General features: G+C 41.4%; 1 protein-coding gene across 1 annotated transcript in view; it reads right to left on the reverse strand.

Annotated features, from left to right (window-relative positions):
- DOK7 (docking protein 7) overlaps positions 1–16,637 on the reverse strand; it is a 160,207-nt gene that overhangs the window by 120,413 nt on the left and 23,157 nt on the right. Inside the window, exon 5 of the mRNA XM_074951771.1 lies at positions 5,182–5,301. Within this exon, the coding sequence (XP_074807872.1) occupies positions 5,182–5,301 (120 nt within the window). The remainder of the gene's footprint in view (positions 1–5,181; positions 5,302–16,637) is intronic.

Raw genomic sequence — 16,637 nt, forward strand, 5'->3', positions numbered from 1 at the left:
TTCCTCCTATCCATAGACATACTGGAAGGAAGCTTGGGGAAGCTGACTTGCTGCTTCCCCAGTCTATACCATTTCTGTGGATAGTGGAAAATTCAATCTGACTCCTTTCACTGCACTAAATTCTCTCTCTCTTCGCAAAAACACCTTTGTTACATTAAGCAAACATTACGGACCCTTTTCCTTCTTGAAGCTGTCAAGGAGGCATGTCTCTAAGTTCCAAGTAGTCAGAGAGGGGTGGTCAAAGGCAAAAATTCAAAATCCATCAGCAAATTGTGGAGAGAAATTCTAGTTCATACATAAATTTCTAAACCAACCAAATTACGTCATTCAGAAGATTTCATAAATAAAGCCCCAAGAAAGAATGTATTAACATGACTTTGCATTAATTAATGTAAATGTAAGTAATATTAATAACTTGAGTATTTCTGAGTATAATCCACTACAAGGAAGTTTAGATCTAGTTAGCTAAAGTGCAGGGCTGATTTATCTATTTAACATATTCCTTTCAACAGACTGGGTGGATTTTGATACTCTTGCCAGATACAGTATGCAGCTGCTGGCAACCTGACCTTTTCAAGTAATACAGTACATTCTGTGTAATAGAATACTTGATAAGGAAAACTAGTCTGCACATGAATCTCCAGCACTATAACGAAGTTAGGATAGGTTGTGTCATTTTAACACACGTCTTAAACTTTTGAATGGCACCTGATAAACACAAGTCTGAAATGCAGTCGCATGCAAAGATATGCCTCTCACAATAATACAAGCTAGTCAGGTCACCTTTTTTTAATTTACTTTCCATATGTCCACATACAGTCGTCCGTATATTGTTCTGCCATTCACTACTGATTACAGCCATGTACATTTTCCAATCTACTATGACAATATTACATGTATCTGTGAAGCATTCAAAGTTCATAGGTGGGAGAATAAATTTTAAAACCATATATTGGCTGCGGCTGACGATGAAGCTGTAGAAAAATCTATAGGTGCATTTTTTGGAACATTAGATGGATATATTAGCTGAAGTGTTGATGTGGGAGGTGAAGATATAAGAATGGTAGATCACAATTTGATTTCTGTACAGGAATGATGACAGTGGAAAGCTAGGAAAATCAGGGAAAAGACAGAAAAACGGCCCACAGATGCTTAGGCATCCAGAGTGATTGATATAGTATAAATCCTGAAACAACAGATAGTTAGAGAACAAAGGGAAGAATACATACATATCTATATCCACAGAGGATTTTTTATACCAAAGTACAATTACGCCCAAGTTTTGGGAGGTAGCAGGCCACTAAAAATATCAAAAAAGTGCCCTGCAGAAAAAAGTTGACCCCCCCCCCCCTTTATGGATCCCTAACTAGCGCAATCCAGTGTAGCCCTATTGGCTTCAATGGGACTACACCATTTACACCATGTGAGGGTCTGGCCCTTTTAATTAAAGGGGGAGTTTGGCAGCAGGATGAGCTGCAATGGCAGTGTCTGAATCGATTAGTCAACAAAGCGACAATTTTCTATAACCACATTCAATCTTCAGGGGAAAAAAAAGAAAAAATTGAGAGCGTTTCTGTCACCGTCCCCCATTCTGACACGTTTCAAGTGCCTCAAGAGATCTATGTACTTTTGTTTCCCTCTGTCTGCCCAACATCTTTATCAGCAGGAATATGGCCAGCTCTAAGAATAATGTTTATTAGTGAACCACTGCTGCAGAGCATACAGGAGGAGCTGACACATTCCCTAGTGCTCTGTGTGGGTCGGTGGGGGAGTTTAACAGCAAGAACAACAGACAACGCATCACACTGTCTCTTGTCGGTTTTGATCATTTCACTGGTGGTTTTTATATTATAATTCTTTGATTTGTATTAGCTTAATGAAAAAAGTACCCCATCGTTCACAGATACATATGCTTTGCAATCCTCAGTTCTGGCTGCCTGCATAAGGAGTAGCCAATTCTGATGCTTCAGTAGAAGACAAAACAGCCAAATAAGCTGTAAACGCACCCAAATCAATTCTGCAATGCTATGACATGGGTAAAATACTTCTCCCAGTTCTCATAAGCTCCTGTCTGTCATTAGAGACCCTGATTATTCCTGCTTTCTCGTTTTGCGTCTAGTTCACGTCTTGTAGCTGCACATTTTATTCTCTCAAAGAAGAGTATGAACAACACTCTAGACAACAGACAACGGTAGCTGCTGTTCTGTACTTTCTAGACAATAAAAAACTAGCGGGGGAAAACTATTATTTACTCAACCTATTGGATTACCTCTTTCAAATCTGTTCCAATATGGGTCTCGTATGTATTCCTTGCACACCGAAAACTCCCATTAAAGCCAAAGGGAGATTTGGGCATGCAACTAATGCAGAATTGGCTCCTAGACATGTAAAATCCTAATATACTGTACAAAGCCAACACAGGGCCAAATTCTGCTCCCTGTTACACTACTATAAATCTAAAAAACTCCCCTGAAGTTAGTGTGACTCCAGTGGGGCAGGTTATGATCAATCTGGACTAACAGAGGGCACAATTTGTCTCAAAATTTATTATAGGCGGCACAGGTAGTGGCAGTTTCCATTATAAGAACCAGTTTTCAGTTGCTGATAAATTTGCCCAACTTAAACAATTCAGGTTGGAATTTACTATCCCAGATGTTTGCCTCAATTTGGATCTTAATGATTATCAATAATTTGTTTGGATTATTTTGTAAAGTTTCAGATAAAATGGTTAAGCTGTTTCCAAGAATGAGATTAGGGGAAAAGAGGTTGCTTCGCCCATGTTAAAAAAAAATTCTTACAACCACTTTGTTGAGAAGCTATACCTGTCTTATCAGTTATCAGCCTCTGAAAATACAGCAGTTCACACATGCTCAGTAGCGACTTGTTAGAGTTTGACAGCTAAATTCTCTGAAGACTCCAACTACATTGAGCATAGTTGACCCAGGCCTTCCTGCAGTTGCTGTTCCAGGCAGCTAGGGACTGCTCTGACACCAGGCACAGGAATCGAGAACAGGGAAATCATCTTTCTTGTACTCTTAGTGCTCCCCAAGGCAACATGGTGGAGAAGGAGGAAACAGCCTAACTGGAATGCAGAGGGGTATGAGAAGCAACATGAGGCATAGGAAGAGGTGCAGGGTTAGGGAACAGGCGCTGGAGCTCAAGGGGTAGAAGGGTTAGAAACTGGAGCCAGGAGAGGTGGCCAGAAAATAGGGTCATCATAGTTCTACATGATGGAATTTTTGTTTATAACTTTTAATTTTTTTTTTTAAAAAAAAGGAAATTATATAAAAAAAATGTTAAAAGAATATTAAATTTGCAAAAGTCAAGCACTCAAAAGTTAGAATTAAGGTTTCTTTCTTTAGTAGCCCATTGTCATAATTCTTTATCGAATTGAACCTCTTTTGGAGACCAAATAAGTTTGTATGTAATTAAATAATTTGTTTTTGCCTGTCCATAATAAAAGTCTTTATGTAAATTACAATTTTCTGAGTATACCCTAACTGACAAAATTATAAATCTGAACATCCCAACCACTTTTGTACATGTCAAAAAGACTTAATTATGAATTAACTGTTTGGCATTTTTTAAATGAATTAATGTTTACATTATAAATGCAAAAAACAGCATATAAAATTAGTGAGCTGTTATGAGCCTGATTTGCCTTTCTCTCACTGGTTTTATTTACAGTAGCATAGAAGCATTGATTTCAAGGAAGCAAAAGATTAATCAAGTGCTGTATACAATATGCATCTAATTTTAAAGTGGTAGAACTGAGAGGTTTTTTCTATCTTTCCAAAAATTTCACATCCAAACTACAGGAGAACCTCAGAGTTACAAACACCTCGGGAATGGAGCTTGTTTGTAACTCTGAAATATTCGCAAAAAGAAAAGGAGTACTTGTGGCACCTTAGAGACTAACCAATTTATTTGAGCATAAGCTTTCGTGAGCTACAGCTCACTTCATCGGAAGCTTATGCTCAAATAAAGTGGTTAGTCTCTAAGGTGCCACAAGTACTCCTTTTCTTTTTGCGAATACAGACTAACACGGCTGCTACTCTGAAATCTGAAATGTTCGTAACCCTGAAAAAAATGTTATGACTGTTCTTTCAAAAGTTTACAACATTGACTTAATACAGCTTTGAAACTTTACTATGCAGAAGAAAAATGCTGTGTGTGTCTCTCTCTCTCTGCTGCTGTCTGATTGCGTACATCTGGTTCCAACTGAGGTGTGTGGTAACTCATGTTTGCAACTCTGAGGTTCTACTGTAAATCTTTTATATCACATTTCAACACAAGAGATTGGTTTGCTTGCATGTTTACAGCAATGATAAAAATCCTGTAAAATTATTCTTATCATGAAAGCCATTAAATACCCCTAACTATGGAAGTGCAAACATTTGCTAAAAATGTGAAAGCCCCCTCCTCCACCATTTTAAAAGTTTCCTCCTTCACCACAGACACTGCCCAGCTATTGTTCTACAAGCTCATCTCCCACCTTCCTGCCCTGCTTGACATACTCCTCCTAACTGCGTATTACATTTCCTCACCTACTAAAACCAAAAGGTGATAGACCTCCTGCAAGATCACATCTAATTTCTCTCTGAACATTACAGTGCATGCCGCATATACCACAAAACAGAAAAAGGAATTTAATCCTTACTCACCAGAGAAGAGCCTGAACTGCAAGATTGAGATCAGGATGAACGGGCCTGATCCAAAGCACTAGAAGTTCATTGGGAGTTTTTCCAATGATTTCAGCGGGCTTTGGAATGGGCTTGAGAGGTCATCTAGCCCCAAAATTAGTATTCTAGGGGTTTGGCTCAGCAAAATTTTCAACATTACAACCAGCAGCTTGATTTAGATATGGATCTAGGTTCAAACTGGGACTATTCAAACCGCAGATTTGGTTTGGGCCCATCCCTATTCAGAATATTATATTTTGGTACAGTTAGATAAGACCAGGCAAAGGCCAGCAGCAGCAGAAATATGAATGAGCTAGAGCAGCAAGGGAATCTGGGACATTCAACTGATAAATCTGTAATGTGACATTTCAGAATGAAAATCACTTTGCACTGTCCATGCCCAGCAAGTGTCTGCAAGCTGTAATTCCAATCTGAGCAATAAGTGCTAGACATGGCAAGTTCCTACTTTGCACGGTTACTCTATACTTCCTATATTAACCTGGTAGGACTGGACGCAACCCAAAAGGGCCTTTCGTCGGGGAGATGCCACGAACGATACAGTCGAACAGAAAGCTGATCTGCTCTCCTTCGGCACAAGAAAGGAAAAAAACACCAGCCCCTGAAAGAAAGCACAACATTAATACAGACTTTTCATCTGCACGCATAACAGAAACAAAGATTAAACATTTATATGTGATGATCAAAAGAATGTTGTGTGCTAGTCATGAAAGAAATCAGTGAGATATATTCTGAGCAAAAAAATAAAAGGAACAAATTTAATGGCAACACATTTTGATCCGAGAAACTGTAAGCAGCAGACTCAATCATTTCTACCTTCTCAGTTAGCTTTCTGAGAGTCATGCAACCAAAAACAAATTAAACCAAGTCAAAATACAAGCGGTGGAAAACAACAGCTGCCTGTTTCTTATATTCTTATTTATACATCAACTTTCTCAGGTCAGAGCTGCATCAGTCATCTGCTTTAGAATTTAGGAGATTTGTTTACATATCAAGTATTTACTGTAGAAATCTAAGTCGTAGTTAGAGATGGGGCTGAGCAGTAAATTTCAGACCTGAACCTCTCCCAAGTTTAGGAGTGTTTGGATTTGGAACATAGGAATTGCCATGCTGGATCAGAACCAAGATCCATCTAGTCCAGTATCATATCTCCAATAGTGACCAGTACCAGCTACTTCAGAGGAAAGTGAAAGGACCCCACAGTAGGCAAATGTGGGATAATCTGCTCCCCCACATTAGGTCTCAACCTGACCTCTAATAGTTAGAGATGGCTTAAGTACTGAAGCATGGAGGTTAAACCTCCCTTCTTAAATTTCTGCTAGCATTAAGGTTTGATTAAACTGAACTGAGACAGGCCTGAGTCTTGAAGCTCAGGTATGAATTTTCCCATAGTTTAAGAGGTGCTTTTTAAGTTATATACACAACACCTAGATATTGTGATGATTGGTGAGCTATGAATACCGATAGACAAACAGATCTGTCCACCGTTCTTCAGGCCCAAAACTGACCACAATCAAAGTGCAACTAAAATGCCTGTAACTGCTGGTGGTTCAAGAGCAGAAATTGGAAGAGACTCAGTATGTGTTGAGTCAGCCACGAAGGAGCAGGCTGCAGTGTGGTCTGCTCAAATGTTTGGGCTGCAACCTGCCCCTGCACTTGTTGCTGTTTAGAATTCCACTGTCTGAGATCTATAAATACACAGAAGACTTGTGGCTTTAATGAAACAATGTTTTCATTTTAAAAAGTTCAGAAAACAATAAAAGGGTACAGGACATTTCTTTACTGATTATGGTTGAATCCAGTGAAGTCAATGACAAACTCCCATTGGGCCAAATTCTCTTTTCAGTGACGCCAGTGTACAGCCAAAGTAACTCCATTGAAATTAGTTAAGTTACTCCACATTCAGCCCATCTTAATTAAGAGCAGAACCTAACCTATTATTTTCAAATGGATCAGGACTTGGTCCTCAAAGAGTTATTTTTCTGCACAGTATTATAAGCTAAGAATTCTTTTACCCATTTTCCTGCGTACCCAAACAACTAGTATCAGTTCTGTGTGCCTATTATTAACAGAATGTAAGGTGATCCCATGAGTTGTCATCAGATCTTTACCCTTCATTCTGTTCTCGTATTTTGCTTTCCATTCATTAAGAATAGCACTCAGCAAACTTAGAATGAGAATCATAAATAAGTAAATGCAAATAAGCAAGCTTTGAGCTGCGTGTTGTGCAGAGGCTAGATAGCTCAGGGATTGCAGATGCCACACAGAATCCTTTACTTCTAGGTTGCCAGTATAAATCCAACTCAGGTCAGACATAACCAAAAAATTATCTTCTGTTGCTGGTTTTTTGCTGATCTCAGTCCAGTTCCCACTGGACAAGTGCCCACATCAGAAAAGGCTCTGCCATGACTGACAACCTCAGCAGAGACAACAATGACTGAACAGGCATCAAGACTGAACTTATTGTATGCACCACCATGAAGTGTTCCTGCAAGTTGAATCTGAGACACACTAGAAGGGCAACGTGTGGAAGTTTGTGCCCTGCAGTATGGATAAACAGAAGATTTCAGCCATTATCCTCCCTGTGACACAGGCCCGTAATCTGGGCATAATCTTTGACTCGGCCCTCTTGACACCCTTCCAGCCTGTATGTAAATCCTGTCACCTCTTGCCACAGAACATGCTCTTGTCCAAGCCCTCATCATCTCATACCACAGCTACTGTCATTTCCTTCGTTCTGGCCTTGCCTCCTCCTTCCTTGCCCCACTCAAGTCAGTTCAAAACACTGCTGCTAGAATCATCTTCCTGACTTGTTGCTCTGAGATGCCACCCCTGATAGTGCCCCTCCATGGGCTCCCACTTCCCCATCACAATAAACAAAACACCTCTGTACTCATCTTCAAGGCCCTTCACCTTTTAGTGCCATCCTGCCTCTGAGATCTAGTACATAAGAACATAAGTAAGTATTCTATGGCAACATCATCCTCCATCTTTGTTCAACAGCAGCCTTTAATAGCTGTTAGTGCACATCTCGCTTAAGCACTTTAGTGTTTTCACCCATGCTGCGCCTTAGATATGGGATCTTAAAGATAGATTTCATTGTCTCTTTAAGGCACTGGCCTCTATGTGGGTTATGCAGGGTCGTACCGGGGGGATGTATTGTGCTTCAGGGAGGAGGGGAAGCTCACCTTCAGGGGTTGCATTCTCCCCCTTGCATGCTAGTCCTGCTGTGTGCAAGCTTTGGGTGGAATTCAGGTGAGAATACTCCTTGCTTCCAAGGTCCTGTAGTGGCACCAAATCTTGTATAAAGGGGGTCAAATAAGGTGTCTAAGACAAGGTTATGTTTTGCTGGTTATGATTATGCTATCTGTATGCATGGATCATTTTTGTATTTAAAGTTATAAGTATTGGCTCTATACCAGGAGTGGGCAAACTTTTTGGCCCGAAAGCCACATTGGGGTTGTGCAACTGTATGAAGGGCAGGGTAGGGAAGGCTGTGCGTCCCCAAACAGCCTGGCCCCTGTCCCCTATCTGTCCCCTCCCACTTCCCACCCCCTGACTGCCCCCCTCAGAACCTCCCACCCCTATCCAACCCCCCTGCTCCATGTCCCCTGACAGCCCCCCGGGACTTCCACCCCCTATTCAACCCCCCTCTGCTCCTTGTCCCCTGACCACCGCCGCCCAGGACCCCCCGCCCCTAACTACCCCCTGGGATCCCACCCCCTTATCCAGCCCCCCCTGCTCCCTGTCCCCTGACTGCCCTCCAGACCCCTATCCACACCCCTGCCCCATGACAGGCCCCCTGGGACTTCCACTCCCAACCCTCCCTGTTCCCCATCCCCTGACCCCCCCCCCCCCGCCAAGTACCTCCTCCCCATCCAACCGCCCCCTGCTCCCTGACTGCCCCCCAGGACTCCCTGCTCCCTTACCCAACCCCCCGCTCCCTACCCTCTTACCAGCAGCAGGAGCTCGCAGCCGCGACACCCCAGACAAGTTGGTGTCAGCTCTGCCTAGCCTGCTTGATGGCCCATTAAGGGCCATCAGCTATACAACTGACCCATTGAGAGAAGGCAGACACGCCTTGGGACTCAGCAAGGTATACAGGGACATGCCTACGGACAGAACTCTGAAGTATTTCCAGGCCATGTGATGGATAGCTTGTCTGTGGGACAAAGAAAGAAAGACCACATGGCAAGAGAATATAAAAAGCTGCTGCAGCTCCTCCATCTTGTCTTCAATCCTGCTTCATACCTCGGGAGGAACTTTGCTACACTGAAGCTTTGAACAAAGGACTGATGACCCATCCCAGCTGTGGATGTTTGTACTCCAGAGACTTGATTTGAACCTGCAGTTTATTGTATCGCTGCAAGCCTGAACCAAGAACTTTGCCATTACTGTATGTAATTGATTCCATTTAACCAATTCTAGCTCTCTTCTATATCTTTTTCCATTTATGAATAAACCTTTAGATTTTAGATTCTAAAGGATTGGCAACAATGTGATTTGTGGGTAAGATCTGATTTGTATATTGACCTGGATCTGGGGCTTGGTCCTTTGGGATCGAGAGAACCTTTTTTCTTTCACTGGGGTATTGGTTTTCATAACCATTCGTCCCCGTAACGAGTGGCACTGGTGGGGATACTGGGAAACTGGAGTGTCTAAGGGAATTGCTTGTGTGACTTGTGGTTAGACAGTGGGGTAAAACCAAAGTCCTCTCTGTCTGTCTGGTTTGGTTTGCCTTAGAGGTGGAAAAATCCCAGCCTTGGGCTGTAACTGCCAGGCTTTAAGCAATTTGTCCTGAATTGTCACTCTCAGTTGGGTCCCGCCAGAACCAGCATCGCTACAAGGGGGTCAGACAATTATTTAATGATGGTAGATGTTGAGATTCAAAAAGTTAAAGCTTTATAACCGTTAAAACACAAATGGCCAAGATCACACATCAAAATATACAAAGTCAATAACCTTAAATCAAACTCTAGGAAGTTCTCAAGCAGCACTTTTCTTACTTTGCCGATCTGTAAATTTCTATTATTTTTGACGGAAATATTTTTGTTGGTTTGTGAATGTACAATGAAATCAATGTTACCAACATTTACCAATCAAAATCTAATCCTTTCAAGCCTAATTATATACAAATACCTCACCTCCAAACAGGCAATTTCTCAAGATACAAAAAATTTTGCATGGTCAAACTTATTAACACTTTGCTAGAATATGAAATTAAATAATAATAATGTGGTCAGTTTGTCAAAAAGATGAAAAATGTCCAAGAAGTCTAATTTACAGAGCAGCCTAAATTCTGAGTAAGTGAACACTTCACTGCTATTCATCATTAGGCTCTCGCATGTCTCAGACACCTTAGTCATGCCTTAGGTTAGATAAATATTAACACACTAACATTGTCTAAATAACATGAAGGTTGATATGCAGACTAAAGATGTGAAGGCAGGCCAAAGTCAAAGCTGATTTACTCTGTGCTACTCAGTGGCATAACAAGATTGCCAGTGATGGGCATAGTCTGATTGTAGATTCAGTTTATCTTAAGCACCTCACCAGAGGTTGATTCAGGTGGCACTCAATTTGAAAAGAGGCCACATCCTTTTGGGCTTTGCCACACTGATGAACCTCAACAAATTTTATTTGTTTCGTGATCCCATTGCATGTCTCTGACTGCATGTATACAGATACAGAATCAGACATCAAAATCAGTCAGGGGAGACTGAAACACACTCTTGTCATGTCTGCTGAAAGGTGCTAACGCCTGCCCTCAAGAGTGTTGGATACTAGGTAAATCACTGAATAAAATAAAGGGGCATGCCTAAGAGCAGACACAACTGAGACTCTTTTGTAATAAAAAAGCTGGACACAAAGTAGGGGGTTGATGCAGGAAGCCAGAGAACAAGCCTGTCTGAGGGAGAGAGTGGTGCTAACGGGGCACTAATTAGATTCCAAAAGCAGGGGCTAGGTATTGGTTCCAAGCTGTGAGAGTGAGCAGAATCAGTGTGACCCCAAAAATAAAGCAGAGCTGGAGGGACACCCATGCAGGGGACATGAAGTCCCTTCCTATCCTACACTTCTATGATTTTATGATTTCTTGGGCACAAGGCTGGAGTGTCTGTCTTGGGATTTCTACAGAAGCCCGGGTGATGTAAGTTCCTACTGCAGTTCAGGGAAACAGATCTCTAACGTGTATATTTCTGTAGCTAAAACAGAAGAGACCAAGGATTACTCTAACTCTGTGCCACCGATTTCTCATCCTAACGCAATCACCGCAAAATGGTCCAGAATACTGGCTTTCCACTTGGCCAAAGGAGCAAACAACAAGAACTACAGAGGGTGAAATTCACCACTCCGCTTACAGAACCCCAGTAAAAAGGCTACAGGTGGGTAATGTACCAGGGGTTAGAGACTAAACTAATCCCACAATCTGAAGACACAATTTGAGTTAATGGGGCGCAACAGTGTCCACTGTCACTCCACACCCACCTGGCCAGGCTTCTGTGCATGGATCCTTGTAAGTGTGGATGCAACGCTCCCCGTCTCCCTCACCCTCTGCAAGGTTATCAGATGCTTTAGTGGAGGTTCCTACTGCCTACCCACCAAATACTCCTTCCACTGCCATGCAGGAGTACAACAGGGCTTCCATGACATGGAGGGCCTTCTGAAAGGGGGAGAACTTCCACCAATTGCATAAAATCGGACTCAACAACCTAAAACTTAATTTAAAAATAAATCAATTCCTACCTGTGCTCCTGAGGGCCCCGATACAACAGCTACTAAACAGCCTTATGACTTTACTAGAAGTGAAAGCAATGAATTCAGAGACCCAGTGAGAGAAAAACAGAAGGGCAATCATGTTGGCTTCTGCAGCAAAATAAATATTGATCTATTTTGGTTCTCTTATGTGCCCTTTCACAATACTGTTTTATCCCCTCCCTTAAGAATAAGTGACAACAGTAATCTCTGTCTCTTGCTTTACCAATTAAAGCTAGATTTACAATAGGGAAAATAGTAGTTTATGAGTCCTGGTAAGATGCTACATGGTGGATGGATGGACTTCCAGTGTGTTTCTAAATGTTAAATATATATATATGCAGGTGACTACTACTTATTTATTTCTGGTGTGTTAAATTTCTAATTGAGAAGTTCTCTGCTACTAGAAATTATACAGCTCAGTCGTCCGTTGGAACAGAGTTCATTGCACAAGCATTTGGAAGCTCAGGAATATGTGGTATGCATCACTGTAATACCATGCAGCTGTTTACTAGATTGAAGAGCTCTCTCTTCATGGGTAAGGGACTTAGTGGAAAGCAGCCTGCAGCCAATCATGCAAGACTGAAACACTAAGCCAGTCGTTAGTGACAGTTGGCAGTATGATACTGTACAATCAGTCCCCAAATGTTAAAGAGAAAGTACGATCGGGAAATCGGTGGTGTAAATAATATCTTACTGCACTTTGCTTAGTGTTTTTTTAATTCTACACACAAAACCCCACAGAAGTTGTTCTGTAATCGTACTGTGGAATGGTATTTACATGGAACCCCACAACAAGTAAGACTCTGTGTGTCTGTCTGTGTAGGAGGAAGGTTCATAAAATTTCAGTGAATTTACTACACATGAAAGGTGCCATGTAGACAATCCTGGAGACCGAAGTCCACAGAAAAAGTACCACACCGCAGCAATGCAAGTTTCTTCACGCTTTCCCATCAATGTGCCTTAATCCTGACCTTGAAGGACCCCCTGTAGAGATGAGATAGCTCATTCAGGCTGTGTCCTCTCTTTTGAAACTGCATCCATTCAGAATAGGATAGTCAGCTTAACCCAGCTCACATATCCTAGACTTGCATGAAACCTCCAGGGCCCAGTCTGCAAAGGGCTAGCCATGGTAAAATGAGCCAAAACACATTTACAAAAAAATGTTGTGTGTTTGAACTTCAGCTATGGATGGATATTGTGCATGCAGTACCCCTGGCCTGAATGTACACTTGTTTGCAGCTACTGGAAACAGAACAAGAAAGTACTTTCTACTCTCTGGAACTGCAGTACAAAAATAGTGCTGTTAAGGGTAAACAAACCAGAAATTAAGGAAAACTGGGGTTGGGTAGATGTTTTGTTTTGCAACTTTAAGAATAATCAGTTAGTCCCATGGAAATGCTGTTTAATTTAAAATATATTGGCAGCATATTCTTGAATATTGTCCCACCTAGCTGAACTGGGCTTGTAAATCTTCTTCATGCTGGCAATTTACTTGTGCTAAAGTGGGCTGGGTTCAAACTCCCACCTGAATCAATAATTATCATCGAAGTACACTTGTTTTAGGTTCTTCTGTAGCACCTGCCAGCACAGGTTATTAGTGCCTTACCATATCAATTTATCTTCACAAGGGGAAATTATTAGGAGGAAGAAAGGCACAGAGAGTCTGTGGTAATATTCAGACCCTCTGTGTCTCAGGTCTGATGGTAACATCCAGAAATGAACTGTGTTCTCCTGAAAACCTGATGGTCCAGTGCTTTGACCGCAAGACCATCTCCTCCTCCTAATAATGAATATGTTATTGTGGAATCTATTAATAAAACCTTAAACTCACTCTTCCTCCCCAGTCAGAACTATAATCTGAGGGAACAAAGATGGATTAACAAAAAGCAAGACTACATTAGAAGACTCTGCATAACACAGAGCACCATTGTTACGATGACCTAACAATTAATATTAGAATGTAGGACTTATCATAGTAACCCAAACAAAAGCACACTTCCCAATACTCTTCTTAAGGTGAGTTTATGGAGGTTTTGGAGAACATAGGCAGCCAACTTGTGTAAATATACACTTTCAGCTCTTTTTGTAACCAGATTTCTTGTTCTATAAAATTAATATGTCCCTTTAACTGGTTGTCTTCATTAACTAGCCCAGTTTTGATAGTACAGGACAGTAAAGAAGAATAAGGGATGAGGAGATGGAGAGTTAAATATATGCATGAGGATGCTCTCTTCTGTGCCACCATTTTTTCCTATAACAATCGATTAGAGTAAGATTCTACATAGGTAGCGATTCAGAAAAGCATCCCTGCTTGGGACAGCACTTAAGCACATTCTTAACTCAGACTTAAAATTAAGCATATGCTTAAATGCTGTTGTGTGTAGGGATGTACTTAAGTGCTGTCCTGAACCAGGGTCTCACTGGGTATGTCTACTCTGCAATTAGACACCCACGGCTGACTTGGGCTCACAGGGCTCAGGCTAAAGGACTGTTTAATTGCAGCATAAACATTTGGGCTCAGGCTGCAGCCCGAGCTCTGGGACCCTCCCCTCCCACAGAGTCCCAGAGCCTGGGCTCTAGCCCAAGCCCAAATGTCTACACTGCAATTAAACAGCCCCTTAGTCCAAGCCACACAAGCCCAAGGTTTTTAATTGCAGTATAGACATACTGTTGATAATGTTTTGAATGTTGCTAATTGCAGATAATAGAAATATGGCATTTATTTATTTATTTTATTTACAATGGCAGATTTTTTTTGTGCAACTTATAACAAATGAATGCACAAGTTCTTGCTCTTTAATAGCACATGTACGACTTGCAGACCATGGCACATCTTTCAGCGGGAATTGTGGGCATTCGGGACCTGGATATATCAGCTGCACACTCTTGATAACAGATCAGTGTCCCCCCGCCCTGCCCAGCAAAAACACCAAAATAAAAATATATGCAAATATTACTTTTAAAAATAAAAATGAAAAAAGTCTACAGGGTTCTTCTTAGCCTGGTCTCCCACTGATTATTTTCCAACATATTCAGTAAACATGGATACTGCTCATGGCGCACTCTGCATCAGATGACATACTGCACATTCAGTTACACCAATAAAACTCATACTACATTATGGCTAAAATATACTTTGTGGGTTTTTTTTAACATGGATTACAGAGCCATAGCAACACTAACATTCACAACACCAGACATTGATAAATAGTTGACGACGATCCAGAACTCAGACACTTCACCTGCACAGACTTAACCATGTGTTTAAAGACCATTTTAATCAACGTCATATCAAGAAGTACAGCATATCTTCCTGGGTCTGTGAAAATGCCCCTTTCAATAGGGGACAGCAGGCCTATTTCTTTTCTCACTGATAACAGTTTTACGCTAACTTCAGTGGCAATACTTCTGATTTACCCTGTGGAAGTCGGGAAAATCAAGCCCTTTATGTATCCTAGGACACGTGGCTAAAGGTATAAACACCAATCGTTAAACTAAAAGTTTATTTACTATGTGATAGACCCTCAGTAATAAGCACTTTGCTAACTGTACAAAAAATTAGTGGCCTATCCCTTTCTTTTGAAAGACTCAAGAGATGATGTAGCAAATTCTATATTGCTGAAATGTCATTCTTGAAAAATAAACTACAACGCGTTTACTTCTACTGTATGAAGTATACACATAAAACGAAACTCCAATTGACAAAAAAGAATACATTACATTTTGAGATGCTTTATATCCTTAAGTTATCATTTTTGTTTATTTTGTTCACTAATTTTCACCATTTTAGTGAGTCTGTATTTTATTGAATAAAGCAATAGTGCATGAAATATATATAGCACAGATTCTTGATTAATAACGTCTCATTAAAAAGAAATGTCTGAGCATCTCCTATATATCCTTAGTAATATACTATGACATTAATATACACTTCATTATTCACTACAAACAAACCCACAATATTTGCTAGTTCCTACACAATATATTTAATAAAGTGGACAATACAAAACTTGTAAGGTCTATACACACTTACACAGCCATGTTTCAACATCAACATATTAAATAACATCACAAAGATCAATCACTCTAACTCTGTCCTTTTCTATCAGTACATCACACTGAGAAAATACATAGAACTCTTAAATAATGTACCCTGGGACTATATTCCTTTTCAAATTGTAACTAAAGATTATTAATACACTATAGATAATAAACAGTATATATCCATTTCCATTACAAAACATAACAAGGGGGAAAGGTTAAGGCTGGCTTGGTTCTACAGATCAGGTACTGGAGTGGATTATGTGGTACTAGGAATTGGCTGGTCCAATTATTTATTCATTTCTAGTCTTTCTAACGTTTAGAGGAGTATTTCTTACAGGTATATAATTTTTGTAAAGAAAGTTTAATTTAGGGGTAGTGAGGGGGTATAGCTGGACTCCGCTGAAACACATTTTCACCCTTTACTCTTTTATAACGGTTTGTGAATAGTCAGTTTCAGTTCACTTTATGAGAGCATGTGTATGGGCCAAATCCCACCCTGAGGTGTCTAGGTGCCAAGATTCCCCAGACAGCAGAACCCAAGCAGTCCCACTGCCAGAGGTGGGAGGGTGAAGATCTGGGGAAGCCATACAAGAGGTGCATACCCTCTACATGGCATAGATCTCAGCTCCATGGGGCCTCTTTGTGGAGAAGTGTGCAGAGCGCATTCGGAGGCAGACACAGTTGAGCCAAGCATGGGACCAAGCCAGAAAATCTACAGCTACCTTACAGTCCTTTGCCTTCACCCCATAGATGGGGCCGCAGGGCCTAATACTGTTATCCGGGTGGAAAAGCCTCTGTAGGATATCAATGCTGCCACTCTGTGGCCTTTGGGTGTGAATTTCTCCCCACCCTCCCTGGGGAGCTCATCAGTGACCAGTCAAGTCCTCATGCTGAACATCAATGACTGGATTGTCCCCTAACTCAGTGGTTCTCAACCAGGGTCCGGGGTTCCCTGGAGGGCCACGAGCAGGTTTCAGGGGGTCTACCAAGCAGGGCTGGTATTCGACTTGCTGTGGCCCAGGGCAGAAAGCTGAAGCCCCAACACATGAGGCTGAAGCCTGGGGCCCCATGTCCCACCGCCAGGGGCTGAATCTGAAGAGTGAGCAACTTAACTTCATGGGGCCCCCTGTGGTGTGG

Source organism: Natator depressus, chromosome 4, assembly GCF_965152275.1.
Source record: "Natator depressus isolate rNatDep1 chromosome 4, rNatDep2.hap1, whole genome shotgun sequence".
NCBI classification, from domain to species: Eukaryota; Metazoa; Chordata; order Testudines; family Cheloniidae; genus Natator; species Natator depressus.